Source organism: Micromys minutus (assembly GCF_963924665.1).
Source record: "Micromys minutus genome assembly, chromosome: 22".
Classification (NCBI taxonomy): Eukaryota; Metazoa; Chordata; class Mammalia; order Rodentia; family Muridae; genus Micromys; species Micromys minutus.
The window spans coordinates 36,671,454-36,697,553 of record NC_137957.1 but is presented as its reverse complement, the minus strand read 5'-3'; the positions used below and the strand labels follow the sequence as shown (position 1 = coordinate 36,697,553).

Sequence of the window (26,100 nt, the reverse complement as noted above, 5' to 3'; positions counted from 1 at the left end):
AGCCAGCTCAGGAGATGCCCCAAATACATTTTAAGTTGTGGCCAGGGCCACATACTTTGATGAATAGATGCTCTCAAATGGCAATCATTGGTTTTCTTGATGTGTAGGTCACTCCAGGTCACTTCAGCTTACCAGATGGGCCACCAACCCAATGAGGGGAGTGAGCACCAAGTGCCACATTATCTTCAAATGATGCAGCGCCCACACAGACGGCCCAATGAGTGACATGGAGTAGCTTGAGAAACTATACCCCTTCCAGGCAAAGATGGAAATAAAGGTGAACCAGAGCGAGCAACTTCTGACTTTTAAAAGAAAACGAAGAAGCCCTAGTTCACGAGACTCCAACACATTTAAGGGGCAACAGAAATGATGGCGAGGAAGTGCTGTTATGAATGGGCCCAAATCATGCACTGACTTCAAAAGATTTTATTCTTATTTTTTCATTATTTGTCTCACTGATCACAGCCCTCTTCCCTCTTCCCTTCCCTTTGGCCCCCATGGGTGTCAGCCCAACCTGGTACATCAAGTTGCAGCAGAAATAGATGCATCCTCTCCCACTGAGGCCAAACAAGGCGGCCCTGGAAGGGGAAAGGGATCCAAAGGTAGGGAACAGGGTCAGAGATCATCCCTGTTTGAATTAAGAGTCCCACATGAAGACCTGGCTGCATGTCGGCTACATATGTATAGGGGGCATAGTTCTAGCCCCTGCATGGTCTTTGGCTGGTAGTTCAGTTCCTGGGAGCCCCCATGGGCCCAGATTAGTTGACCCCTCTACCTCCCTCCTTTTCTTGCTCTTCCAAAAGACTCCCCAAGCTCTGCTTAAAGTCTGGCTGTGGGTCTCTGCATCAGTTTCCATCTGCTGCTGGATGGAGCCTCTCCAAGAACAGTTATGCCCAGCTCCTGTCTGCAGCATAGCAGAGCATCACTATCAATATCAGGAATTGTTGGTTTTTTTTTTTTTTTTTTGTCCATGGAATGAGTCAAGTTGGGCCATCCATTGGTTGGCCATCCCCCCAGTCTCTGCTCCATCTTTATCCTCAGACATCTTGTAATCAGGACAAATTTGGGGTCAAAGCTTTTATGGGTGGGTTGGTGTTCCCCCTCCCTCCACTGGAAGTCCCACCTGTCTTCTTTCTCTTTCTCTTAACAATTTAGGTCTAATGGCTTCTCTCTGAGTTCTGTGCTCATTTGGATATGGCAAATATAGAATAGGAAGTTGGTAAGTTGTTCTAGCCACGATTCCCAAGGCCTCTTAGCATGTCACCCACCAGAAAACTGGGCTCCCCAGGAGCATATATGTGTCCCAACCCCTCCTACATCTGTGTTAGCCCATCTCTAATTTCATAACCAAAGGGGTTTTCATTAGCGATTCTCCAAGGCCATAAATCTATGTGACCCATGATGGCTCACTCGTCCGTCACGGACATTAAGTTTAAATTAAACCTCTCTCAATGTCAGAGGGAGTTTGCCAGCACCTCATCTCTGGAGCAGAGAATGACAAGGCTGGTGCCTTATTTGTATCTGAAAAAGATCATGACTGTCAAAAACTCTCTGCCTCTCCTGGGCCCTCTGGTTTGTATCAAGGCACTTCCTCTGCCTAGAAGAAAGCAGGGGAGAAAAATTAAGCCAATTCTACAGTGACTGGAGTACAAATATTTTTGCAGGCTCTTAGTGCTGACTGGGAGTCAAGGCCTAAGGCTGCCAAAAAAGCAAGTGTAAAATATTTCATACAAATAGTGCTACAATTTGCCAATTTGTAGGCAGAAAAACCAGTCATGCCACCGAGTTATCACTCCCTTTTCTGAACTATAGCATTTCTTGTCGGAACCACACATTTTGGTATTTAATCATATGCTGCCTTGAATTATAACTTAACTGTTTCACATGGCCATGCCATTTCTCCCAGAGAAAGCACTAAGCCCCTAGAAGGGAGGGAGAGTATCTTGATGTTTCTTTAGCAAATCCCTCGGCGTCTGCCAGCACGAGATGCAAATACTACGGTTTTGATAAATATTTTTGAACGAGTGGATGAAATATGAAATCTCTATAGGTCTGTTTGGCTGGTGAATTTTCTTTCTAGAGCCGTGATTTATGTTTGACTCTTATTTCCAGCAAGGAGACTATTTTCACAGAAATCCAAAGTTTGGAGCTGAAGATCAAATTAGGAGTTAAGGTTAGTTTATTTATTTATTTTTTTTAGAAAAAGAAAATGAAGCAGCAATGTTTAACGGATGTTCGTTTCCTCTCCCCCTGGAAACAGCACCTCACCGGGCTGCGCATCTAAACAGAAACTCTTTGTTTGGATAAGAAAGCCAATTCTGAATGTTTTTTAACTTGCATTTCTTGCCCTTCTACAGTTTAAAAAAAAAATGAGAAAATAAAAAAGCAAACCACAACACCAAGTATGTACAACCAGATGGTCAGCCAACAACAGTGCCTTATTACTTTCAAATATTGCAGATTGTAAAATCTCGACAGCACATTACCCACACACTCGCATTTCTCGAGGAGGGGGAGCAGAGCTTAGCACTCCCACATCTTAGTAAACAAAACCGGGGGGCAGGGGTTGAAATGATTTCTTTTGGGAAAATTATTCTTATTCTTGTGGACCCATTAAGAAAATGGCCAAATGAATAAATCTTCAAGCCATTCCCAGAATGACATAAAAACATCATTGTTAGACAAGGTGATTGATGAGTCACTCCCCCACTCTTGATGGGCAGGTTCTTCCTCCCCCCACTTCTGCCTCCATCCCCCACAGCATCGCATGTAGACCAAGGTGGCCTCAAAATCACAATCTAGGAGGCCAAAGATAGCCTCAAGCATCTGATTCTTCTGCCCCCATCTCCCAAGTGCTAGTATTACAAGCAAGCTCTCTACTGAGCCATGTTCCTAGATCTCTTAACTGGCTTCATTTGCATTTTGGCAGGCCAGTTTAGATAGGAAGGAAACTGGAGACACCTTCGCCTGAGTGTGTCCTGGAGAAAATGCAGGGGTGTGTATGTGTTCTTTGCTTATGCTGGTGCCTGTGTCTCCCCTCTTCCAAGCATCTGTGCAGCTTGTGTAGAAGCCCCGGACCCGTATGTTTATAAAGAATAGAGATTTGTTTCTTAAGAAGCTGGAACAGGGTTCTCAGTGCCTTCACCCTTCCTCTCTCATTGCACCATGGCGGATGCCTTTGTACCTGGAAGCGAGTGGAAAGCAAGAGCTTTGATGACTACATGAAGTCACTCGGTGTGGGCTTTGCCACCAGGCAGGTGGCCAGCATGACCAAGCCTACCACAGTCAAGAAGAACGGGGGTACTATTACCATAAAGACACACAGAACCTTCAAGAGCACAGAGACCCATTTTCAGCTGGGAGTAGATTTCGAAGAGGTAACAGCAGGTGACCGGAAGGTCAAGTCAGTCGCGACGCTGGACGGAGGCAAACTGGTCCATGTGCAGAAGTGTAATAGGGAGGAGATGACACCTATAAGGGATCTAAGTGATGGGAAACTTATCCTGACTCTCACCCACAGCAATGTGGTGAGCACTCGGACTTATGAGAAGGAGGTGTGTCCCGGCTGCTCCGTCACCGACTGCTCCTCCACCAACTGCCTACCCCTCAACTCAGCACCATGTTGCCTCGTGGTTTTCCCCTCTGACATTTTATATACATTCTCCTTGGCTGGGATTTTTCTGGAGATACAGGTCATCAGCCTGGACTCAGTTCCCATTGTGTATGTGGTTTATTTTTTAAAATTGTATCCAAAGGTGCCTGATGATATGCCTCTGGCTGTGCCCTTCCCTGGGAGATGTCAGAAGACACTGAATTCACTGTCCCCAAGCTTTTCCCTTTCATAGTGGCTGTAAACATCCATGGGGGTGGAGCTCTCTTGGTCTAAATGCACCCCACTCATTTTCACCTCACCCCTGAAAACTGACCCACCAGGGTCTACGCTTTTGAGAAGGACACACTCAAGCCACAGCATGCCACACCTGGCCCTAAAACTTCATGTCCTTCTCACGTGTAAACCAGGTTAGAAAACTCATTCTATTTCAACAGCCCCCAAAGTCTTAGCTGGCTCAGTGCCAACTCAAGAATCTAGACTCTCACCTAAAGCGGTTAGGGGTAAGACCCTAGGTATGAAACATCCAGAAACGAGTGATCTCCAGCTGTGAGATGTTGAATGTAAATACGGCACGTGCTCCCAAAATACAAGGATAAGACAGACAGGCATTCTCATTCCAGAAGAAAAAAGTACACAGAAGCGCATAACTGATCCCATGGGAGTCTACAGCCCAGCAAGGCAGAGATCATTAACTCTTCAGGCTCCAGAATAATCTCCTTTCAGTCCACGTCCCACATTCTGGCACATCACCAATCACTCAGGCTGTTCTACCTCAATGGATGGGCTCAGTCCACTTAGAAGCTGTCTTAACGTAGGTCTTCTTGCACCTGCTGCTGAAAGGGTTTACTGTTGGTATAATTTTGAGGTCTCAGAAGCTGCCCCAGTCCCATGAGCTGCTACACGTTGCTATCGTAGAGACTCTCTACATACATTCCTTTTGTCCTAGTAGCAAGTTTCTGTATGGACTCCCGAGCCGCCTGTGATAGCCTTTTGATTTTAGATGGAAGCCATCACATGCATAGCTATAAAACAAGTACCAGGCAGATGCTACCATGGTCTACCACACTGATGCTCTAGAATGTCTATCCAAGCGGTATCTAGGCCTGTCTGAGCCATACCTTGGATGGCCAAGGAGCACTGAGCCAGAACACGAGGAGCAGAGTCCCAAAATGGCCTGGCAAATGAATGCTGGGGACCTTAGAGAACCTCTCTGGAAGTACCCATAAGGGTACAACCTACTTTGAAGAATGTCTTTGAGGTCATTCTCCTGTTAGTGTTGATGGCTGGAACCTGGCTACCTTTACATATAGTAAGTAATCTCTAGTCAGTGGTCCTTGGTCACATGCATCTTCTAAAAGTGCCTCCTCCTTCTTTATATTCCACATCACAATCAACCTTAATGGGTTGGAGGGATGGCTGAGCAGCTAAGGGCAGTTGCTGGACTTGCAGAGGATCTGGGTTCAGTTCAAGTACCCACACTGGGCGGCTTGCATTTGCCCATAACTCTGGTTTCTGGGCATCTAACTCCATCTTTTGGTCTCTGTAGGCACCAGACATACATGTGGTATACATACTTACATCAATGCAGGCCCTAACATATTTGTAAAATAAAAATAAATGTTTTTAAAGAAATCAGCACACTGCAATGAGTTTCCCCTCCTGATGTCGCAGACTCTTACAGCTTCTATCCATGACCAGTTCCCAGCCGGGCCCACGCTGTCAGGTATTGATTATGTCATCAGCCTTACTGCTCAGTACCAATTATGAGGCTAAGTCCATTTTGTATGATTACAACAGGATACCAGAGACTGAGTAATTTGCGAAGTACACATTTTTTTCCTTATACTTTTACAAGTCAATGGCTGAAGAACTCAGACCTGACAAGGGTGTTTTTGATGCATCATCCTATGGTGGAAAGGTAAGAAAGAGGCAAGAGGGAAAGACAGAACTCACAGCCTCAAGCCTCTGGAGATGACAGATCCCTCATTCATAAACACCTCCCAACAGGCCCCACCCTAGCAGGCCCCACCCCCAGTGGTCCCACTCCAGCAGGCCCCAGCCCCAGTGGTCCCACTCCAGCAGGCCCCAGCCCCAGTGGTCCCACTCCAGCAGGCCCCAGCCCCAGCAGGCTCCACCTCCCAACTCCACATACAACACAGGTTTTGCAGGGGACATAGTTAAACCACAATAGGATCAACCTGAAAGCCCTAAGATCTCAATCACTATCTGTGATGGCTGGCTTTAATGGCAACTTGTCACAAATTAAAATCACCTGAGCAAAAAAGCCTCACCTAGAGGCCTTCCCTGATTGCTTTGACTGATCTGAGAAGAACCACCCCCAAAGGTGGGCGGCACCTCCTGGTAGCAGCCCAAATTCAAAAAAGGATATTTTGCTCACTTGGTCCTCCCTCTTGCCACTTAATTAATTCACATGCCTCTGCTGCTGCCCTACTAAATCCTTCACTGACATCAGAGGCAGAGCCAGCCTTTCCAGGATGCTCTTGTTGACTGGGAACTGGTGGCTCTCCAGTTTTTGGCACCAGATAAAGACTGCTGGCATACCCAGCCTTTGTAGACTTGGTAACTACTGGTTCTCAGCTTCCCCACTGTGAAGACTGTCATTGTGGGATTACTCTAACTGCTGAGGCACAGGACAACTACCAGGTTCTTAGGTACTAGACAGCAGCTTTACTATTTCAATGAAGCTGATTTCATACATACATACATACATACATACATACATACATGCATGCATGCATGCATACATACATACATGCATGCATACATACACACATGCATGCATACATATATATATGCATGCATATGTGTGTGTTGGTTCCTCTAGAAAACCCTGACTAATAACAATGTTTATTCTAGTTTGTTCCTATTCCTAGTTACATCTCATGCCTACCTGATAAAGTCAATAAATAGATACAAATCTACTTGAAAATTAGAACATAAAACTGTCCAAGTGCAAAAAAAATTTTTTTCTTGAGGGGGGAGAAATGTTAATTTAAATAACAAAAAAAAATTCTTCCTTAGGTGAAAAACTCTTTATGTGGTAACAATTAGTGCAAGCAACTATTTAAGAAGCCTTTTCTCAGTTTACTATAAATGTGTTACAGAGCTCAATTTGTTCAAAATAATAATAGACTTTAATACAGCCACTTGAGTATATAAGAAAATGGACCACCTCCCCCCCGCTGCAACCCAGAAAACATGGTCCATGTTATTCAGCCTCAAGTGGCAAATAGAAAGCTTCCAGACACTTCTAAGCCTGCTCTTTGACACCCAGAAACTACTCCGAAATAGTTAGTGACTTTGCTTCCCAAGTAAGTAGAAATCTGTGTAGCCCATAATATACCTGAAAAACTACCCAACCCAAACATGGTGGCAACAGCACCCGTGTTGGGTCCTCATCTGTGTGATTACTGTTAGTTCTCCTGTGGAGGTGGCTCTCACCCTTTCTAGCCCCGCAACCCTTCAATGCAGCTCGCTCCTCGTGCTGTGGCGACCCCAACCATCAAGTTATTTTTGTTGCTACTGTTATGAGTTGTAATGCAAATACTGTGGTTTCTGATGGTCTTAAGTGACCCCTGTGAAAGGGGTTCGAGACCCACAGGTTGAGAACCACTGCTCTTAGGGTCGCCTAGGTTCAGAGGCACACAGGATCACTGACAGCCTCCTAGGATCCTAACCACCATTTTATATAAAGTGCACACACAGACTAAGGCCTCTCAGAGTGCCTCCCAGTTTCCTGGGGTCTCAACAGAAATTTAAAAGTGTGGCTAGACAGACAGGAAAGTGGGTCTCAGGTAAGAGCAAAGAGGGCGAGGCAGTTTTTAAGATGGAAATCTCAGTGAGGATTCTGGAGAGAATCACTTCACTGGGGGCTTCTAAGACGCCGTGGAGTTTCAACCAAGTTCGGAGCAACCAGTTCTGTTCAAGGTTAAAATCCCCAGCGGGCCCAGCCTTACAAACCAATTGTGCTCCAAAAACTGCTTGCCGACCATCTGTTTATAATATAAAATATATTTCCTTCATAGAAATAATATTATAAGCTGTGATTAGGTTTTTCCAGTTTAGGCACAAAACCTATTTACCCGATATAGCCTTGATATTATATATCTGCCATAAAAGAGCAGCAGAAAACAAGGAGGTCGCAGACATTTGCATTATATGGCAATTTTTCCTCTTCTTTACTTACTTGCGTGTCTGCTCAGTTGGTAGTCTGGGAATGGTGCCCAACTGGATCGACTTTTAAATTTATCATTATTGTATTGTATTTGTATAGCATTTCTATTTTTTTTAAAGGGCCCAGCTTAAATTATTAATTGTTTTCATGCCAACATGAAGGACAAGGAAACCCGCTTCTGAAAACCTGAAACCTCAAGTTTTCCAGGCAGGTTGAAGTGCCCATCTACTTGCTGGGCTGGGGTGGGGGTGGGGGCAGACCTTGAGAATCTGACTCTATTAGGCTGGAATCCCTCAGTAAAAATTTACCACTTACTTAACCTTGAAATAGAAGCTCTGAGCTCAGAAGTGTAACTCCCACTTCCTGCCACTAGAATTTCATCAGCATCCTCTAATCTAATTGTTCACCAAGATCAGACAGTCCCTGAAAGAATCCGATAACTAAATATCAGGTAATTGGCTTGAATGTGGGGTGAGTGTGACCTGTTCCAAAGATCCTATACTGATAAGATATCAGAAAACTTTTAACAAACTGACAACCCAGCTCCTCTCCTCTTACATGGGCAACTACATCCTCAATGGGGGGATGATTTTCTCCAAGAGCGTACCAAGGTCCTTTGCTAAGTGATTTGCAACAGAGGTGTATATCCTTCAGAAAGGTACAGCTCACAAAGGAGCGACCAGGTGGTCTCCAGAGTCAGTGACATTCATTACCATTGCCAGTCCATGAGATGAAGGAGTCAGACTCCATTAAATAAAAGAGAACAGGAAGTCACTGTGACAAACCAAACTCTGAATTAAAGGCTCCCAGAGTCAGGAGTGGGGGAATGCCAAAAAATAAGACCAAAATAACTTGCTAAGAAAGCTGAAGAAAAAAAAAAGCTTGGATCTTCATCACTGGATCTGCAAACCAGTCTACGTGGGAGAATGATACTAATAACACAGAAATCTAGACTTTTTTTTTCTTTTAGAAAAGGCAAAAGATGTCTAGCATGCCAGGCAACGTCTTTTCACATGGCTTGATTCATTTATTCAACACAAAACAAAGCTAAACTAAAAGGTAGCTACCATGATTGTCCCCGGTTAATAGGTATTGGGAACAGCTTTTCCAAGAGTCCAAATTGCTTTCCTCAGGTGAGGTTAGTATACAGAGAAACTGAGCTGAGATACTGTGTTAGGCAGTGTGGCATTCCAAGAGCATTTTCTCATCTACCGCTCCATGCTGACGCTACAATAGACAACACAACAGATAACCCAGGAGCCCTTCTCCTTAGGCTGTTTGGTGCCCCTGTGACAGAATGTCATGGGTGGGAAATTTATTTATTAATTTTACAACTCCAAAGGCTAGGAAATCCAAGGTCAGTCCCTTGCATCCAGCAAGAGCCATCTCGCTACATCATCTCATGGCAGAAGGTAGCAATGCAGGAGAAAGTGTATGTGCACGAGATAATAAGAAGCCAGAGCTGCAGCCTGAGTATCTTTTATAACTGGCATTAGGTCATTCATGAGTGTAGAGCTAAATATGTATGAACCTCCCATTAGGTCCCACCTCCCAGCACTATTGTACCAGGGATTGTCTTCAATACAGGCTTTGTAGGAAGACGCATTCACACCATAACACCTTCCCATTGCTATGGCTCTCATACTATTTCTATGACCGGTGGGAAAAACTCATTAACCTTCATTAAATAGGCAACATTGTTACCGCCTCCATGACAAACAGGAGACTAAGGTACAGGAAAGGTAATTAGCATGGTGTCTGTCAAGAGCCCTCACACTTTCTCTACTATCTCAAAAACTGTATAGTCTTCCATAGTGGGAACATCCTAAGTACCAAAGTGGTACTTGGTTTCCCCATGACATGTCCATAAAGGGAAATACAGGTTACATTGGATTTTCAAAGCAAGATGTCAGTGCTCAAGCCCAAAAGTTTGGGAAATATAAGTTACGTAAAATTAAACAAGTCTCCTGCTACAAGCCCTCTGGGGGCCTCAACTATGCATGCCACTTGTGCTTTGTAACTTGCCAAGACAAGGATGAATGGTATACCAACTCTGAACACTTGTTGAGTTATTTTAAGGGACAAGAAATTCCAGATACACACATTAGGAAGCAATTCCCATTTCTTTTGACTTGGAAATTGTGATGGTTTTAGTGGGAATGGCTCCCATGGGCTTCTATGTTTAAATGCTCATTAGTGGAACTGTTTGGGAAGGATTGAGAGGTGTGGCCTTTTTGGAGCAGGTGTGTCATGGGGGAAGGCTTTGAGATTTCAAAAACCCACACCATGCCCAATCTGTGTAACGGATTGTTTCTGCCTGCTGACTGTGGGATCAGGATGCAAAGCTCTCAACTACTGCTTCAGCATCATGCCTGTCTGTATCCTGCCATAATGATCATAGACTAGCCACCTATAATTGTAAGTAAACTTCCAATTAAATGCTTTCTTTTAACAGTTGCCTTGGCCTGTGTCTCTTTACAGCAATAGAACAGTAACTAAGACAACCATAATGCACATGGCAGAGTCAAAAAAAACTTTGTATCTTAGTTAGATAAACAAATACAAAACGCTAATGACTAGACAAGAATCTTAGTAATAAGGTTGATAAGATGCCCATTTACATAGCTTCTCTATATTGGTTCAGTATCTAGTATGCTTTCCTACATACAAAGGCATGCACAGGCCAAGGCTTTTTACAAGACTTTTACAGCCCTTCCATCTCCTAGGAGAAAAGAGTTTGGGTGTCTTAAACAGCAGCTACTAAGAGTATTCATTGACTGTCTACTTCCCACACTAATTTTTTATTCTCCAGGGTTCAGCCTCCTTATTCATCTTTGTTATCCCCAGAATCTAGTAAAGGGTCTGGCCCATTGCTGGTGTTCAGCAAAATTTAGCTGAATTGGGATAAGAATTAAAATTCAAAAGGACTAAATTCTTGTCCTTGTCTCCCTGATACCAGCCTAAGTCGCTTTATTGATTTTTGTTCATTAGGTCGGTCTGTTAACTGGCACAGTGGAAAATCAGTCTTTGTCTGGAAACTTGGAGCTGTTTAGCCCACATAAAACACACTTACAGACCGAAGCACTCACACAAAAGGGAACTGTGGCCTTCACTCCATGCCATTCCTCATCAAGTGACAAGTGAGGTGTACTAAAAGTTTTTACTTTCCAATTCCAGTACATGGGAGAATGTCAAGGAGGTGTTTAGAAAAACTAGGCAACATGGAGACAGAAGTGAGAAAATGATGCCTCTTGGTCCAGGAAAGAATGGCCCCTACCTCTACCTTATACAACCCCTATGTCATTAGGGAGAGCTTAAGAGGCATTGGGGGCCTGTTTCTCTAGCAGTGAATGGGTGGAAGTAACACTATTACCCTTCTTCCCCTTGAGGTTCATATCAATTCCCATCTCAACTCTCAGAAACAGCACACCCCTCCAAATAGCAGAATTCAAACAGCCTAACATCATGGGGTGGTACAAGAGCAAAACAGGCAGGGCTTGGGATGCAGATCTGAACGCTGTGTTTAGCCACAGAGGAGCTGCTGGGAATGGGGCAAACATGAGGTCACAGAGACCAGAGGAAACATTTGAGGAATTTTTAAAAAGCCGATCAATACGTGCTTATGAAAGTGCCCTGCCACAGTTAAGGCCATTAGAAAAAAAAACAACCTCTATTCCATTAAAACATGTATTTACTAGAAGGGGTGCTCTTAATGGGGCTTGTTGGAAGTTAAAACATCACTTAAAGAGATGGTGCAGATATGTACTAAAGTTGGGATGCGGAGGCCCGAGTTCTCATTGCCAACATCTACCAAACAAACCAAACTGGCTTATTTACAGGGAACAGTCACTGCCAACTGCCTGTGGGGCCAACAGTGGAGCTGAGTCCCTCAACAGTCTTGTGATTCTTTTTCTTCTATGACAACTAGGTATGCTTGTTTCTGTTGCTGCGATGGAACACCAGGACCAAAAAGCAAGTTGGTGAAGAAAGGACTTATTTAAACTTCCAGATCATAATCCATCACTGGAGGAAGTCAGGACACTCAACCAGGGCTGGAACCTGGAGGCAGGAGCTGACACAGAGGTCATGGAGCAGTGCTGCTTACTGGCTTGCTTTCTCTGGCTTGCTCTCTTTCTTATAGAACCCAGGTCCACCAGCCCAGGGATGACACCACCCACAATGGGCTGGGCCCTCCCCCATTGATCACTAATTGAGAAAATGCCTTACAGCTGGACCTCAAGGAGGCATTTCCTCAACTGAAGCTCCTTCCTCTCTGATGACTTTAACTTGTGTCAAGTTGACACATAAAACCAGCCAGTAGAGTAGGCTTAGCCCATGGCTCTTCCAGCAGCTATGAAGGGATTAAAGAACCCAGGGGACTAAGCTTGGCCCAAGTCCCCATTCTAGTGTGGGAAGGTCTCCCAAGGCCCTTCCAGCATTCACAGTAACCCAGATGCCCAGGTTCAGGCTGTGTCAGGGTCATTCAGGAAGGCCCCAAGGCCAGAACAGCAGATTCCTCTCTGCTCCCCACAGCTTCCACCCCACAGACAGTTGTCCTACTTGCTTCTATACAATTAGTTGGCACAATGGGGTCCTCACACAAGGAGGAGGGGCCGCCCCAAATCTCGTCATTATCATTATCACTGTCATTAGAGTTGCACTGGACCATAAAGAAGTGTCACTGTACAGGCTTCAAGCCTGAGATCTGCACATGGAAAGACACATCCTCAGCTCCAAAGAAGGAAAGGAGGAGGGTAGACGTGCAATGATCTTCTGTTTCCAAGTGTCTTCTCGCTGGGCATTCTGTTAAATATTACAGTGACCTTCCAGGACCCCCCAATCTAAAACGGCTAACTTTCCCCACTCCTAATCAGTGTTCCTCTTGTTCCCTTTCTCAAATTTATTTAGTCCTGCTCTCCTTTTCCTATGCGGTTTCCTTGTGGGTTTCTGAGGCTGGGTACTGAATGGGAGCACCGAGAATCCTAGAGCTGAGAACAAGGCATATAGGTATCGGCCGGATGAATGTGCAGAGCCATTTCTGCAACTGGAGAAGGCCCTGAGTTCTGTTCTCTTTCTTAGTCCACAGGTTATTAGATAATGCCCATGTGGGCATCTGCCCCTCCAGCTTTACCTTCCCTGAGGGACGACATCTCTTTCCTGTCTCGTTGCTTCTTCCCTACAATGGTAGACAATGGAATGGCTTGGGAATTGGACATAAACCCAGACATTTATCATCTGAGGCTGGTGAAGAATGGTTTCTAAAGATGTCCACATCCCAGTACCTCGGACTTACGACGATGGCGAACACTCTGCAAAAGTAGGCGAGTTAAGGATCTTAAGGTGGGCTCTGCCATTATTCTGAGGCCTGATGTAAGCCCAAAGATCAGAGATAGGAGTACAGAACCAGTGGAGTCTGAAGGTTCTGCACCATTAGATTTGAAAGGGTAGGATGGAGCAGCTCATGAAGAATGTGAGCTGCCTTGAGAAGCTGCAAAGGTAAATGGAATGGGGGTGTTTCTACAACATCAAGGAGAAGCTCTTCCATCTCTATTACAGTCCAGTGAAACCCCACTTCAGAGTCCTCCCCTCCAGAGCTGCAGAAAACCATTTAATGCTCTCTGAAGCCATTAAGTATTCCTTACAGCCCACACCTGTCTTCTAAACAGTAGGGTGGTGGTCACGCTGATCCCTGACTGCTTAGGGTGCCGGGAAGAATGAGCAGGCACAGGGTGGAGTCTCACGGAGTTCCATGTTCAAGGCAGGCTCTCTGAGACAGCTCACTCTGCTGGCTTTTGCTAGCAGGATGCTGTGGGGGTAGCATCTGCAACAGAGATCATTCATTGTGGCTTCAGAAGAACATGGCCGTGGGTACTGTGCCCCATAGACTGTCACTGTGCACTCTGGTGGGCAGGGTTCCCATGGGGCTAACAATTGGACCAGAGTTCTTGAAGAAATGCCTCTTAGGTAGAAGAGAGGCCCCAAGAGAGAGAGCAAGCTAGGCACTAGAAAGTGCTCCCAGTCAGCTCTTAACAAATATTCCTTTCTCTCCCATGTCTAGGTCCTTTTTGTTTCTGCCAGTCTTTCAGTGGTCAGACAGGAGCTGGACCATGGGGTGCTTGCCAGACTGAGACAAGAAATAATGTTTCAGAATCCCACATGCAGTACAGTTTAACAGTGGCTGAAGATTTCAAAACGGCTTCTAGGGGTTGCCTGAAGGTCTTCCAACTGTCACCATGGGGGAAAAACACGAAGAAGAATATAGGAGGAGGTTAAATTTATACAAATAATCAAGAGGGCATTCAGATACCCTGTAATTAGCATGTTGGGGGCTCTGTCTCTACCCTGTGCACAGGGATTGTTAAGGAACTAGGGTGAATGGCTGTTCCTGCATGACCCATTTTCTGAGAAGAAACAAGTCTGGTTCCATTGTTATGACTGGGCCCAAGAAATAGCCACCAGGCAGATGACCCAGGAAGAGATACAATATGAACTCCCTCTACACATTACAGGAGTTGTTGTTGATAGTTGATGCCCAACTTGATGCAACTGATCTACACTGCCATCACAATAATCTTTGCGAGACACAAATCTTTCAAAGATACAGTCCTTTGCTTAAAGCTCTTTAATGAGCTCCCAGCACATACTAATTAAATCTAAACTCAGTGCCTTCACTTCCTGATTCCACCCAATACCTTTATCCTTTTCTTCCTTCCTTCCTTGCCTGTATCCTAACCCAACCTACCATCCCTAAACAGAACCCAGCTGAGCTGTTTCTTCAGCTTGAAGCATCTCCCACGCCCTCTGCCCTTGGAGAAAAATCTACATCATGTTTCCAGGACCAGTTTCAGACTACCTTCCCTCTGAAGCTGAGGGTGACCTGGCTCCTTGTTGACCTCCACTATAGCATTTTCTAGGAGTAAGATCCTGCCTGCAATTTCATGGATATTATCTGATTTAATCCTCTTAGCAGCCCCGGAGGTGGGTACCACCATCAACACTGCTTTGGCATAGAAAAGAAACAGGTTACCCAAAGGCCCAGATCTCGGCCCATAGAAGCCATCTTTAGGAGCTTAATCTTTTCCTTCAATGCTGTACCATTCAGTGTGCCAGTGTGTCAGTCAATGCTGTTTGCTGCTCACCCCAAGAATATCACTTCTCCTACACCCTGCTCAGTAAAGAACACCTCTGTCTGGTCCCCCAAGCCAGATGTCTGCCCATGATCCCCTGTATTGCTGGTAAGAATTAGAACACATACCCCTCTGCCATCTCTCAGAAGTCTTCCCCCACCTGACCTGGGTGCCCTTCTTAGACTCCTGTGCGTGGGCCACAGGGAGAATGTAGCCTCTTTGGGTGTCAGCTCTTTGTGTGATGTCGGGTCAGGGGAGAAAGAATTCACAGGCACAGTGGCCACCTTGATCTTCTATTTTTTGTTTTATGGCCTTATTTTTAGTGTGCCATGCTCAAGGGTGAATTCAATTAATCACCAAGTTCTGTCAGTGTTAGCTTCCAAATAGCTCTCCAGTGTTCCTGCTTCTACCTACTGCTACGCTAACCCAGCACCGGTTTCTACAACCACCTGCTGACCCGTCTCCCAGCGATGACCCAAGTCCATCTTGCTCCAAATCATACACTCGGCTGCTCACTCTCCTGGGGAGCTGGGCAGTGACTCCTCAAGATTCTTCTAACAAAATCCAAACAACCTGTGAGACCTTCCTTCATCTGCCCGTGGTCCATGTCCTCTTCTCCCCACTCCCAAACATGCCACCTACTCATCCACACCTACTTTCAAGAACTTATTCTATTCTTTGCCAACTTGTTCCTCAGCCAGCTTTCCTTCCTGGTACCCATCTAAGCTTCAGATTTTCCTGTTATCTCTACCCCCGCCCCCCACGATGCTTTCCCCAACCTTTTACATTTGCGTTAGATGATCTGTGTCTCCATGAAAACCTACGTCTTCCGTGTCTCTCCTTAGAGCCCCCTATTTTACTCACCTCCTTTATTCCAGAGAGACTGGATGCACATTCCAAAGTCCTCAAGCCTTCCTATACCAGAGTGACTCATCTATACTGCTGATCACCAAGCCATGTTATAACACATCTGACTGGACAGAATAAAGTGCTCTATTTCCTTCCCCTCCTAATGTCGAGCTTGGCTGTGGAGCTTGCTTTAGCAGTGGAATGTCAGCAAACATGATGGGGGCTCTGAGTATATCATGTAACTTACCTTGGCCTCTGATACATCTGCTCTCTGACTTAAGAGTAGGTACTCAATGAGAAACACGTGAAGAGACCTGAGTTTCTCTTATAGCATGATACAAACCCCTTCCTCCTCCCCACAGCTGACAAGCAGATCCATAAGTGAGAAAAACAAGTGTAGATTACCTGTTTGTTAGGCTACCAAGAATCGGGCAGTTGCTCCTTAGGTCGAGTTACTGAAATAGAAACTCAAAATCTACTGAGTTTCTATCTGTCATTAGATTGGAAACTGCATTTAGATGGGAACTGTGCCTCTGGACGGAGCATCAGGTTTAGATGTGTGGGTGCTTCATGCATGTTGATGATCAGATGGGTGGCTGAATGAACGATCACTGGCAAAGACATGTCTGCCCTCCTAGTCTGCGTGCTAATCCCTTATAGCCAAGAAGGACATCTGGGTTTCCAACAGCACCTAGCCACCTCACTTCCCACATAGGGCTCTTAGTAGGTTTTCAACAAATGTTTGCTGGAATTAAGAGGAATTGGATTTTGGGGGGCTGGCTTGGGAACCCACTCTCAGTTTGTGACATTGTTTCTGGACGAGATGCACCCATGTGAGCCAAACAAACTTGCAAATAAACTTTTGGAACCTTGTCGGCTCATCGGTTCGGGATTGCCAGTTTTGTGGAAATCCACAACTGAACACATGTGCTAGGCTTTGCAATATGGGAGAAGCTGAGAAACTGCTTCCAACCCTAATATATTCAGCCTGGGGGGAACAATCCCTTTCCACACACCCACACAAACCACAGCACAGGTTGAACCTGAGGTTTCCACAATAAAATACTAGACTCTATAGACCTCTGTGTTTACTTTTTTTTTTTAATCTGCTTATACTGGGTGCCTACTCTTAACACCAAATAAGAAAGAAATTAATATAATTTTCTTGCCCCCCCCCCACCATAGCCAAATTCACTTTTTAGACACGGATACAAGAAGCCTCAACCTTCTCAAGACAGAAATTATTTTTCTAAATAAATCTGTGACATTTAAAATAAACACAGTGGGATGTTCCACCAACACACCAAAACATCCCCTTTAGAATTCCTGATTTTGAATGGTACCGAGAGTTTAACATGAGTCACAGATCTGAAGCTTAGTTTCATTTTATCTTAGGCCAGAACGAAGCCAACAGGGAGCCAAGTGAAGGGGCGTGGCTACCAAGGACTGGCAACCACGACGCCCAGTATGTTTGCTGATATATAGAGCCACTGCACTGCCTGCCTGTCACTCAGCTTATCTCCCTCCATATGTTTTTGGAACACACTGTATGCGACAGCGTAAAGGGAAGGGGAAAGAATAAAGTCACCGTGATGAACCACAAAGGAATCAGAACGGTAACGGAATAGTGGGTAGGGGTTGCGTATCTGATATTGGGTAGTCAAGAGGACATAGACGTACGTTCTAGGACCAGAGAGCGGATAAAGAGCCCGTGAAGCGAAGAGTGTGCTAAAACAGAGAACTTTTAAATTCAGGGTAAAGGCCCTGGGTGGAAATATTCTTGAATCAGAGAGCCGATCAGTGAGACCGAGGAGAGTCATGAGAGAGGTCGGAGCTGCAAATCACAGAACGCCTTGTCTGCCGCAGGAGATCAGGCGGAGTTTGAGAGAGGAGAAACTAGGGGCCATGGATCTAGGGAGGACACTGTCTGGTGGGGATTTTTTAAAGGATCGTTCCTACTAGAAAGTGTTCAGCAAGGGTGAGGGAGCAACATAACAAGGAGCAGGGGAAACTGGAAAGAGACCTTACAACCCCTTTCTCCCCAGGGGACACAGCTTCCCATTGTCCCTCTAAAGGGATGGTTCTCAACCTGTGAATCACAACCTCTTTGGGGGTTGAAAAATCCATTCACAGGGGTTACCTAAGACCATTGGGAAATTAGAGATTCATGTCACGATTCATAACAATACCAAATTATATTCCAAAGCTATAGTTACGAAATAGCAACAAAAATAATTTTATGGTTGGGGGGGGGACCAAAAATGAGGAACTATATTAAAGGGTCTCAGCATTAGGAAGGCTGAGAGGCACTACTGTAAAGGGCTGGCTGCTTCCTTTAACTTACAAGAGGTGGCCCAGCTGGGCCTGATGTCCTCTTCAGGATTCTTCTCTTTCCGACCATCTCCCAGAGTGCAAGTTTATGTTCACAACAGATACCACCCTTGTCTCCTTCTGCAACCACAGGATCAACACTCACTCACCTTACTAGTTAGTTTTATGTCTTGACTAATCCGTCCCTTACTCTTCAACACTGGGCCCATGCTTGTTCTGGATGGCTTCAACTGACACACAGAAATCCCTGGCTTGGGCTCAGTAATCTTGTTCTCCACACTAATTGCCAAGACACAACAAGCCCACAGACCTTGCCATTTCCGGTAACTCCATCCCTGTATTACCTCAGTGTTGAGCCTCACACCTTCCAGCTGGTCCTCCTTTTCCCGTTTTCCAAATGGAAAGGTCTAATGCATGGATCTTTAGCCACTCTTATGTCTCCCACCCATTTCCCTCTGCCACACACTGAGGTCCCTCATTACACACATCAGTGTCTACAGAAACAGCCACACCCTGGTGTCCTTGTCCCCAAACTCTAGCTAAACCAAACTCAGTCTACCCCACTGTCCCATGATGGTGCTGGAGCTAGAGTACATGAGCAAAGAAAACCATGCTTTCTATTTCAAAGGCAAGGTTATCAGCCTAGGTGCACCCTAATATTGCCTGATAACCATACTCTTTTCTTTCTCTGAGCTCCTGGCTGCTTCCTGCTCTCGTTTCTCAAATTTCCAGGGCTCCCACTCCCCAGGCTCACCCAGACACCTTGTTCCTACTGGTCTAAGGCCACAGAGGATGTTCTGAGCAATATGGACAAACCCTGAGGTCTGTTCTATCCCTACCAGCTCTAGGATCTAGCCTGTGCTGCTTCCCTCCCATCCTGGTCTGAGGCTACCCTTCCCACTGATGTGATTAGGTCCTATTTTCTGTCACTTGCTGAAACACAGCACGCCACTATACTCTCTCTCTCTCTCCCTTTCTCCCTCTCACTCTCTCTCCCTCCCTCCCTCCTCCCTTCCCTCCTCTCCCTCCCCATCTGTCCTTTCTATTGGAATTTTCCCCAGCAACACAGAAAAGCACAGGTATGTGGAGTGTGAGGTGAGCATGTGAACGCACACTCGCTCTTGCTTACGGGCCGGTGCGGCCTCTCATTGAACTTAGAGCTCATCAATTTAGCTGGCCTATCTGACCAATAGACTTCCAGGGATCCTCCTGAATCCACTTCCCCAGCGCTAGGATTACAGACACTTGCTAGCACAGCTGACATTTTATGTGGGTTCTGGAGATCCAAACTCAAAGCCTCATGCCTTCAGAGCCGGACGGACCCATCATATCTCCAGCCGCAGACATCATTATTTTATGTCTCTTTAAAACCAAAACAAAACAAAACCCTGGTAAATTTAGATTGTTGAGATGGTGTGGCAGGTGATTTTATGTGCCATGCTTGACAGCCTGAGTTTGGTCCCTGAGATCCATACGGTAGAAGAGACCAACTCCCATGAGTGGTCCTGTGACCTCCTCACAAGCTTTGGAACATGCACTAATCCCACTCCAGTTAAAAATGTAACGAAGAAATACATTTTAGAACCCTAAAGTCTCTGGACTCCCCACTTTGCCCCAGAATCAGCTTCATACCGCTGCTACGTTCTTTATAACACCCCCAAGGAGTTGCTCAGGCTGGTTCCCGGCTCGCTGTCATTTGCAGCTCGAGCACCCTTCCAAACACGGCCTCTGTCACAGTCCTGGTGCCATGTCCTATGGCTAACGAATCAGTTTTCCCTTGACCTCCTTGGCAGAGCTGGCCCAGCATGCAGCTCCTTTCCCTCATTGGGCAACACACTCCTCCCTTAACTGCTTTCTCTCCCCTTTCCAATCCTTCCTCAGTCCCCCGCACCCTTTCTGTTTCTCTCCGACTCTAACATCACAGCCCGGACTTTAGTGTTCAGCTCTCCACATCTCTCTGCAGTCAGCACACTTCCCCTCCCCCACTCTGATACTAAGGCTGCGGAGAAACCAACAAAATCCAACCAACTCCAAAATTCTATCACCAACTTGGGCATCTCCCGCCAACTCCTGACCGAAGCTTGTTGAGCAAAACGTCACTACTTACATACAGCTATTTAAACACCACCACTGTCACCACCACCCGAGAATGAACTCCTGCCCAGAGCTCTCCAGAGACATGACATAAATGGAATGGATCTAACAAAAACAAAAAAATAAAAAATAAACGACCGCAACTATATAATCCTGGCTGTGATCAGTTAATTTCTCAAAGTCTACTCTTGGGCATGTGAAGGAAAGGCTCCTACCCGAGTACAATTATTCATGAAAATTTTCTTGGCCCTGTTTCTTTTGTCTGCCAGGGCTTCTGAGGAAAGGAGCCCCCCCCACCCCCGCAAGGGGGTGCAGAGAGGAGGGCAGCCACTCCTTTTGCAGCAGCTAGGATTGTGACTTCCTCCACGAAGAACTCTTAATCCATTCCATCTCCATATTTTTAGTTTGTTTCCCCAGTCTCTCCCTTACATCATAATCACCCTCTCTATTCACGCTCCCTGCCCCCCCCCCAGGAGCTCTCTAATTCACTTCCCTTCATTTCCCAACTGTCCCTTCTCTCTGCCCTCAGCCTCTCCCTACCTGCCCTGCTGTTTTTATTTTATTTTTCTTAAATCTGTGTTCACCTTTAAAAAACAGAAAGCACCAATCTGACAGCCACTGCTATGTGGCATGTTTCTCCCCCCCCCCCCCATTCCTGCCTGAGCTGCAATGAAGGCTCTTTCCTCCTTGCTTCTATAGCGAAAGCTGGAGTACTGGGTTACCATGGCAACAGTGAATCCAACCAGGCTGGTCCCAGCGACGCTAAGAACTGCCACGGAGAGGAAGCCGCTACAAGTCGCCCTTGAGCCTAGATGGGTCGCATACATCTAATTCAAGACCAAGCTGGGCAGGTTCTGCCTGGAGACTGAGATTGAACATCAGGCCCAGGGCTATATGGTAAGCAAGAGGACAATGCCATCAACAAGGAGGCTTCCACCGAGCGAGCAGAATTCACTACATGATGAGGATTCACTTGAAAAATTTCAAACGTTGCTATTCTTTTTATCATCTCCAAGGGGGGAACCTTTTGCCTCTCTCTGAAGTCTTGGCGAACTTGGTAGGAAATAAAGAGCAAACCCACCTGCACTAGCCTCTCCCGGCTCACGTCACATCCCTGCCTCCCCCTTACCCCCAGACCGGGTGGCCCTGTGTGGCCTGGGTCAAAGGACGTGACAATTCTGGCAGGACAAGAACCATAGTTAAGAATGAATTACGATTACACTGTGCATGTTAGAGCTCTGCTTTGCCACCAGCGTGGGAATGGATCATGAAAGTAGGGCAACAAGTGTTGGGCCGCATGACACTTTCTGGAAAATGTGAGGTGCTGAGAAAAGATTCAGGAAATACCTTTGTAGCCGGAGGCACCAGCCACAGTGGGGGTCCGCCGCTGCTAAGCACTCGGAACAGGATTTACGTTTACCGCAGTTTGCAACTTGAATTCTCCTCACCTGAAAAGGAGGAGGACATAAGCTCAGATGGAATCACGTGCTGCACAGGTGGGGGGTGGGGAGGGGCACACACAACACAAAGAGTATATTTGTCAATTTGAGCCCTGAATGTCTCCACAGTGGCGTCCGATGACATTCTGAAAGTACAGAAGGCTATCTATCCCTAGTCACCCCAGTGACGCCTGAAACTACAAAATCCAACCAAGAGCACATCAAAATCATTTGAAAAAAAAAAAAGAACTGTGCCTGTGTGTGAACAGTGCATTTCAATCCTCTCGTTCTCTAAACAACACACTAGGGTGGTTTCTATCTATTAACATTGTGTTCTATCATGACATTCTATCAGGCGCCGTAACTAATCTAAAGATAATTTAATGTATACGGGAGGATGCGTACAGGTTATATGTAAATTTGAGAGCTTCATGGAACCAATCCCCAGAAAACAAATGACAGGAGACAATTGTATTCCCAGACTTCCCTGTGGCCTAGACTCTTCCCGGGCTTGGGGGCGGGGTCTAGGAGTCTATTATTAAGAGCCTTCTCAGGTGAGTCTTCTGATAATTACTCCCATAGGGGTCATGGAGCCAGGTCACCTCGTTGTCATACAGGGGCAGTCAGTGTAATTAGTGGCACGATGGAAATAAAAACATCTGGGAGTGAGCAGCGACCCTGCCCCAGGACCGGCAGCATGCGTCCAACTTCTCCATCCCTTGATGCAGAAATGAAGTGGCATTAGGGTACCACCATCACTTCAGCTTCTGGCTCAATAACTCACACCCATTCCATTGGGGTTGCAAGTAAAGGAAGCCGGAGGAGACAGGGCTGAGGGGGTAGTTCAGTAGTCAAGCCCCTGTCTAGCTCAAGGTGCTGGGTTCAATTCCCAGCACTACAAAGGGGGGAGGGTATTAAAACCATTTCCTATCTTGAGAGTATCTTCCCCACTTTCCCATCTGTCGGTCAATGGTGCTGGGAAGATCCTGGAAGTTAGCGGAGGCAGAGGTAAGTTTGGAGTGTCCAAGTGTCTGACACATTTCCTGAAGGCAAAAATCACAAAGCAGGTAGTAAGAAAACCTGTGGAACTCATTATCGTGGGAAGCTGTGCATGCTGGGAAGTGTAAGTAGAGAAGTGGAGAATTCTGGGAGTTTGTGGTGGAAACAGGGCATATCTGTGGAGGATCCCTCAATCCTAGGCTGACTTCACGCAGGATCACAGCACCCTCTTGTTTCAGTCCTCTACGCTGCTGACAGATGCAGCCAGAATTAACAAGAATGAGGATGTTTATTTCCTTATAACTCACAAAATGTCTTTCTAATTCTGGGGGATTTTATTGTCACATAATCTCTCTAACCTTGTTTCCTCGCCTGTAAAAATGGCACTAGTACAACCGACTTCACGGGGTTATTACAAGCACAGTCTGAAGCATACTAAATAATTTGTGTCATAAGCACTAGCAACTGCTACCATGGGAGAAAATGGTGCCACGGTCCAGCAAACGTGAACAGTAAGTTTCCTTAGCACAGGCTTGTGTGAGCCGTTGAATCTGTCTGTCCAGCACCATAATACTGTAGAGACATTAATAACAATGGAACAAAGGGGGTTCTGAGAATACAAATCTCTAGAACATTCTTCAAGAACGGCCGTTTAACATATTTAAGCACAAACATATCTCTATGTAAAGGACAAGATACTATGATTACTAGATTAGAGCTGCTTTCTAATTAATACACTGTGGAACTATTTCTCATCAGTACTTATATCTGCATATGATTATGTTTAATGGGCACATATTAATAACACTTTATAGATTTCCTATGGCTTTTAAAATAAATAATATCTTTCTAGAATCTAGGAAGGACATTCCTTGCATTTGGACTCTTGGGTGATCATATTTGCACAACCACAGTCAACTAGTAAGTTTTTGTTTCAGTCTTTTTCTGTAGACAGGGTCTTACTATCTAGCCCAAGCTTTAATTTGTCATCCTCCTGCCTCTGCCTGATTACAAGGGTGATCCACCATGGTTGGCTAAGCAAGAGAACCTCTTGCAACTGTGCTAAACCGAAGAATATGAAGACAATAAGTTGTGACACCCTCCTCCCCTTGCAAACTGTCCCTAAGGTCTTTAGACTGTAAGTCATTAGGGACTGGAAGTCTTTACTTCCTAGGAAGCAAAGATCTCTGAACTACTGGTGCATTCACAGTGGTCTGCAGCCCACAGCACCAGGTCTTCAGCCTAGCCTACAGCACTGGATTTCAGAGCTCTGCAAGTCTCTTTGTGCATAGTGATGGGAAATCTGTGAGCTCTGTGCAATATTTCAAAAAGCAAAATGGGAAACTATGCACCAATTAAGCCAGAATTCCCGGAGCTTTGCTTTGAGGGTTGGAGTTTTATCAGCTTTGTGGGGTAGCACAGGCAGTACTCTGGCTGGCAGTTTTGAGATGTCCTTGGTAAACAAAGCCTGGGAATGGGGGTGGTTACTTAATAAACACAGTTTTTTGAATAGACAAAAGTCAGATATGGGATCCCAGGGGAGAGACATAACGAAGAGTGTCTGAATGTACAAAGCAGGCCTACAGAGAAGGCCATGTAAGGTGTAAGATGGAGAAGGCTATGGGGGAGTCAGATGTGACCATCTTCATGTGATCATTGGATATATCCAACTTTTCAAGCTGCAAAGAGTAATGTGGCCTTTTAAAGAATACTTCATACTGTTGCCCCTACTCTGTGACTCAAAAGGCAAGCACATGTAGAACAGTGATAAATGGGGGGAGGGGAAGGGCCTTTGTGACATCTATTGTATAACTAAGCCCCCAATACTTTCTTCATACTTACTGTGTTCAGAGGGTCATGGATAAAAACTACCAGGCCAGGATAAAGCAAGGTTTCTAGTATCAGGGCAGAGTTCTAGCCCTCTTAAAAATCATATATATATGTGTGTGTGTGTGTGTGTGTGTGTGTGTGTGTATCTAAACATTATAGGTGTATATACAGACACATACACACACACACACATCTCCTGGAACTACTTAACTTTTCCAGTCTTAGACTTTTCATATATAAGAGGAGTAATAATTTCATTAACATATTTCATTAGTATTCTCTATTACATATATGTACACACATGTACATAACTCAGTGCACATACAGAGAGACCTTACAAAGCACAATGACTTCCATTTTGTAAGAACTCAGGGAAAAATAGTTTCCTTTCCTTGAAGATAAAGAAAATGTTGAAAAGGTAATGTTTTCATTCCAGTAGGCAGAAAGAAGAAAAACTAAGACATCCAGATAAATTAAACGAGTGTGTGGGGTGGGGTGAGTGACGTGCATTTCCTGGTTCATGCATGTGTATGAGGCTGTGACCTGATATTAACCTCAAGTTCCAAAGCCAGTCCCATTGGGCATACTCATAAATGCATCTAAACGCTCGGTGCCCACACAATAAATGTGTAAATTCAGTTACTTTGCTGATTATGCACCCATTTGCAAGCACCCCCGCCCCTCGGAAAATCTGGCACTGGAAATATAGCCAATAATAAAATTGTCTAAATGGGTAATACTTCTTGCTTAGTTACTGGTGACAGTCACTGTGGCTTTTAATTCCGGGCTCATGGCCCACCATAGGTCTTCTCTAAGCCTGCAGCGGTGTATAAACCAGGAGGCTCAAGTAAAAGCTTCACCCCGGTAAAAGGACATCAGTGAGAGAATTCCTATTCGTAAGTCGGGAGCAGGAAGCAGCATCTTCACCCACCTCTTTCCCAGCCGTTAGGTAGATGTAGATGTTCTTCATGGGGTGAGGAACGAGCTTGTAGAACACGGGTGTTTCTTCTTTAATTTCATAGATAACCTCTGGACAATTTGAAGTCAAATTCTCACCAAGAACAACCTTTATTTGAAAAAAAAAAAAGAAATATAATTTCTATTAAGTATGCTGAAGATCAAAATAGTAAGACCTGTAGCTTAATCCTAAAGCCACACCCTTTTTAGTCATGTGACACCTGCGAGCACACCTCTAACTCTGAAAAAAATCTCCATTGGAAATTCAGCCAGTATGATAAATGCTATAAATAGGTAATATCTCTTTCTTCATATGTGTGTATACATATATACATATACATATTCACTGCACTGGAGTGCAGTTGGATGGTAGCCTCATCTATACATACATATATATATATACACACACATACACACATATATATATACATATATGTACATATGCATATATGTGTAACTGGGTGAGAGTATATTTCTTATCAACCTCTCATAATTCCATCTTCAGCAAGGATGACAATACCAAGCACAGTGAATATTTTTGGCCAAGAGACAAAGTCACCAAATATCTCAGACTTCCACACTTCACATCTGGGGCAGTGTTCTTACATGTGGAACCTTGTTTCCAGGTTTTCTGACCAGACCAGGCTCTCTCAGAAACTGCAAGTT

At 45.2% G+C, this 26,100-nt stretch overlaps 2 protein-coding genes across 2 annotated transcripts in view; one reads left to right on the top strand and one right to left on the bottom strand.

The window, feature by feature from the left end:
• PLXNC1 (plexin C1) overlaps positions 1-26,100 on the bottom strand; it is a gene marked incomplete at its 3' end in the record, with an annotated part of 145,967 nt that overhangs the window by 86,236 nt on the left and 33,631 nt on the right. Inside the window, exons 3-4 of the mRNA XM_080935786.1 lie at positions 25,409-25,543; positions 21,557-21,657 (exon numbers count right to left, since the gene is read on the bottom strand). Of these exons, the coding sequence (XP_080791912.1) occupies positions 21,557-21,657; positions 25,409-25,543 (236 nt within the window). The remainder of the gene's footprint in view (positions 1-21,556; positions 21,658-25,408; positions 25,544-26,100) is intronic.
• LOC308435236 (fatty acid-binding protein, heart-like) lies at positions 1,402-21,015 on the top strand (the record flags this gene model as incomplete). The annotated part of the gene is made up of 3 exons (XM_080935918.1): positions 1,402-1,517; positions 3,116-3,621; positions 20,909-21,015. 3 exons carry the CDS (start codon positions 1,402-1,404, stop codon positions 21,013-21,015), a joined length of 729 nt encoding a protein of 242 aa, XP_080792044.1.